This window comes from Tupaia chinensis, unplaced genomic scaffold (assembly GCF_000334495.1).
Source record: "Tupaia chinensis unplaced genomic scaffold, TupChi_1.0 Scaffold141293_1, whole genome shotgun sequence".
NCBI classification, from domain to species: domain Eukaryota; kingdom Metazoa; phylum Chordata; class Mammalia; order Scandentia; family Tupaiidae; genus Tupaia; species Tupaia belangeri.
This window is the reverse complement of record NW_006201156.1, coordinates 121,850-125,822: the sequence shown is the minus strand read 5'-3', so window position 1 is coordinate 125,822 and position 3,973 is coordinate 121,850. Positions and strand designations below refer to the sequence as shown.

Genomic DNA, 3,973 nt, shown 5'->3' with positions numbered 1-3,973 from the left:
CTCTGCGGCCGGGTTCCTTCCGCGGGACGGGTGAGGGCGCCGGCCCCGGCCGCGCGGGCTCGATCGAGGGTGGATTGGTCCGTCGTGCGGGAGCGGTGGGGGCACCCCTCGATAGCGTCCGCGCCCCACTTCGAGCTGTCCGTGACCTTGGTTCTCTCTGTAAAGCGGATGCCAGTGCCAGCTTCTGCGAGGTTGTGAGGGTTCCGTGAGCGAGGGCGCAGAGGTACCTGCTCCTTCCCCGGAAGGCGTCGGGGGAAGCCTAGAGGTCTGCTGGGCGGCCCTGCGGGCTTTCTTCCCTACCAGAGGCCCCTGGGCTGCGCTCCCGGTAACAGACAAGGACACGGCTGGCCTCACTAGATTCTTCCGCCCTCCGAGTTTCTGGTTTATTTATTTGGCATCTAATGCGTCCCGAGGAAAAATGCTAGTGGGCTTCAAGGATTGAGGCCGGAGTGGGCCTGAGGAGTACATTTGTAACTGTTTCGGTAGGGGAGAGCGTTGGAGCCCCGGAGGGAAGGGAGGAGGTTGAATCTGGGTTGGACTTGTCAGGAGTTTGCTGCAGTTACCAGTGAGCATAGATGTGAAATGGGAGAGAGCTTTGTTATGAACGGAGCCCTGGAGGGGGGTACACCTACTTGCTGGGGGGTGGGCTGGTGCAGGGCTCTGCTGGGGACCAAAGCTGGCAGGGGGCAGAGGTTTTGTCAACAAGATGGAATTCAGACTTATTCTTAGAGGTGGTTTGCTGCCGTTGGAGGGGTTCTGAGGGAAGTGGCTTGATCAGATTTGTGTTCTAGAGTAATGAGGGGCAGCAGCATGCCAGAGGCAGGGAACTGGTTAGGAAGCTGTTGTAATGGCTCAAGCAGGAGACGATGAGGAAGATCTGAAATCAAGGGAGTGCAGAAGTGGGAAGGTTGGACGATCTCATTGGAACCGCACAGCATTCCTATTAGGTTGCGTAGTGTTTTCTTGTCCACTTAAAAACGGAGAAACTGAGGCCTAGAGAGCTGAAGTTCCCTGTTGTCCATCACAGGAGGAGTAGCGCGGATCCCCAAGTCCCGTTCAGGCCTCCTGATCCTGCATCCTATGCTTAGCTAGCAGTGTCCCACTGAATTGTCGCTCTTCCAAGCCCCTTGGTGGGGAGTGGAGGCAGGTGGTCTATCCTTGAATCACCAAGGGTTTGCTCTTTTGCAGGGAGAAAGAGAGAGCGCGAAGGAGAGAGGATGTCTCTCTCGGACTGGCACCTGGCGGTGAAGCTGGCCGACCAACCACTTGCCCCCAAATCTATTCTCCGGTTGCCAGAGTCGGAGCTGGGGGAGTACTCACTAGGGGGCTACAGCATTTCATTTCTGAAGCAGCTCATTGCTGGCGAACTGCAGGAGTCGGTTCCAGACCCCGAGCTGATTGGTGAGTCCCTGTGGACTGGCGTTGGGCTGCCGCTCAGATCTCTTTGTGGGGAGGCTATTTCTGGAACTATGGGGATAAATTAAGGGTTTGGGATTTGTTGCCTGGGAATGGAGGTGTTGACTCCAAGGAAATGAGTGTTAAATGACTAGAAATACAGATGATACAAAACTACTGGTTACCATCTTGGTCACGCCTTATACCACAGACTTTATCACAAAGGCTTTTGTTGTTGTTGTTGTTTTGCTAGAGGGTTCTTGTGCTCACCAAATAGAGGGGGAGAAGAGAAAGTACTCCTCATGGGGAACGGCAGCCTCAATCCCTTCTCCTCCATCCCCCTCCTCTTGGGATTTTGGGCACGCACATACATGCACCCAGCATGTTCGAACTGCTCAGCTGGCCATGTGACATCCAGCTGCCTTAACCACCAGGACATGGAGCCAGCCCCACAAAGTCTTTAAATAAGACCTTGTTGAATATTTTGCAAAAACAAAATCTAGGGGGGGCTAGTGAAGGAAGGATCAGCCAGGGAGGGCCCTCAGTATATGGCATTTGAATCGGCGGTAAAGGTGAATAGGAAGATTGATGTTCGTGTGGTTGCTGGTTACAGAGAAGGCAATAACAAAGGAAGTGGAGGTGACAGGGTGTTCAGGAGGAGGGAAGAAGAATTTAAATGTGCTATAATTAAACACTATAAATGTGATTTGTAAGAGCTGAGGAATCCAACTGGTGAAAAAGATGTTTTCATTCGTACCTGGGTTCATTTTTTTCCGTTCTATTTTTCTATTCATTTAAATTGAGCAATCTCTGCAGTATTCAATTCTAGAGCTCCTCTGAGGATAGAGTCTATGTGATTCCATTTTAGGAGTATGTACTTGCTAACCATTGTTGTTAAAATGTGTTTATTTGGGCCAGCAGGTGGCGTGGTTAAGGTGTTAGACTCCTACATAGCTGACCATGGTTCAAGTCCTGGCTCTGGCAGCTTGCTTTCTCACTTTCTCTCTTTCTCTGTCTCTCTCTGGTCAAATTAAAACTAAATAAATAGGAGTCAGCAAATGGCATAGCAGTTATGTCGTTGCACTCCCACTTGGCCAACTGCGTTTCGAGTCATGGACCCAGTAGCTTGAAAAATATGCTGAGTCTGAGTGCATGTGCATGCGTGCCCAAGATTCCGAGAGAACAGAGAAGGGATTGTGGTGTGGTCATTCCCCTGTGGGGGTGACTTCTCACTTTCCCTCTCACTGTCTCTGTTCTCTTTCTGGTGAGCACACACATCCTATGGCAGAAACTTCTAAGACAGAATACAATAATAGGGGCCGGCAGGTGGCATGGTAGATAAAGGCGCTAGATTCCCACATGGCTGACCGTTGTTTGAGTCCTGGACCTAGCGACTCCCTTTCTCTCTTTCTCACTGTCTGTTCATTTATTTATCTATTTATTTGTTGTGATTTACAAGCCTCCAGATCCAGGATTCAAACTGCAGTCAGCCTTGTAGGAATCTAGGACCTTAACCACCATGCTATCTGCTGGCCCAAATTAAATAAATAGTTAAAAAAAATTTTTTTAAATGTATTTTTAAGGGACCAGTAGTTAGTGTAATGACTATGTCACTGGATTCCCACTTAGTCGACCACGGTTTGAATCCTGGACCTAGTGGCTTAAACTCACGCTGGGCACGTGTGCATGCGTGCCCAAGATCCCAAGAGGAGAATGGAGGAGAAGGGATTGTGGCATGGCCATTCCCCCCAGGAGGTGATTTCTCACTTTCTGTCTCTCTGTCTCTCTGTCTTTCTGGTGAGCGCATGCGCCCTATAGCAAAAACATCTCCAAAAAAAAAAAAAAAAAAGAAAGTATTTTTAAAATAAGAGTATCTTTTAACACATATATCATCCTTCAGCTATCTGTCCAATCAACAAAGTTCTCAAGGGACAGAAATCTTCTAAATTGTTTTGATGGGCAAAATAGAAATGGACAATTTCTTTTCTAGATCTGATCTACTGTGGCCGGAAGCTCAAAGACGACCAGACCCTTGACTTCTATGGCATTCAACCTGGGTCCACGGTCCACGTGCTGCGCAAGTCCTGGCCTGAGCCTGATCAGAAACCGGGTGAGTGAGGCTGGGCCCAGATAGGCAGGACCTTGGTACTGCCTACAGGGAAAGGCCAAGGGGTGACTTGGCGACATGGCGACAGGGTGTATCTTCATTACTGACTGGATTAGACCACAGTGAAAAACAGTCCAGCTTTGACCTTGCTGCTGGCCTCACTAATGGGAGATTGGTTTCTCTTCTTTCTTTCTTTTTTTTTTTTTTTTGGAGAGGTTTTTGCTATAGGGCACGTGCGCTCACAGAAAGACAGAGAGACAGAAAGCGAGAAATCTCCTCTTGGTATTTTGGGCATACACGCACATGTGCTTAGTGTGCGTTTAAGCTGCTGGGTTTGGGACTTGAACCATGGGAGTCCAATGACACAACCATTATGCCATCTGCTGGTCTCTCTACTTTGTTTTCTTTTTTTTTTTTTTTTAAAGTTTATTCATTGTCGTTAAGAGAGGGGGAGAAAACCCACCCCTACCC

At 49.1% G+C, this 3,973-nt stretch overlaps 1 protein-coding gene across 1 annotated transcript in view; it reads left to right on the top strand.

Moving 5' to 3' along the window:
- Positions 1-6: 6 nt before the first annotated feature.
- Positions 7-3,973, top strand: part of UBL7 (ubiquitin like 7) — a gene marked incomplete in the record, with an annotated part of 14,925 nt that continues 10,958 nt past the window's right edge. The window contains 3 exon segments of the mRNA XM_014581938.1: positions 7-30; positions 1,189-1,401; positions 3,386-3,505. Of these exon segments, the coding sequence (XP_014437424.1) occupies positions 1,218-1,401; positions 3,386-3,505 (304 nt within the window).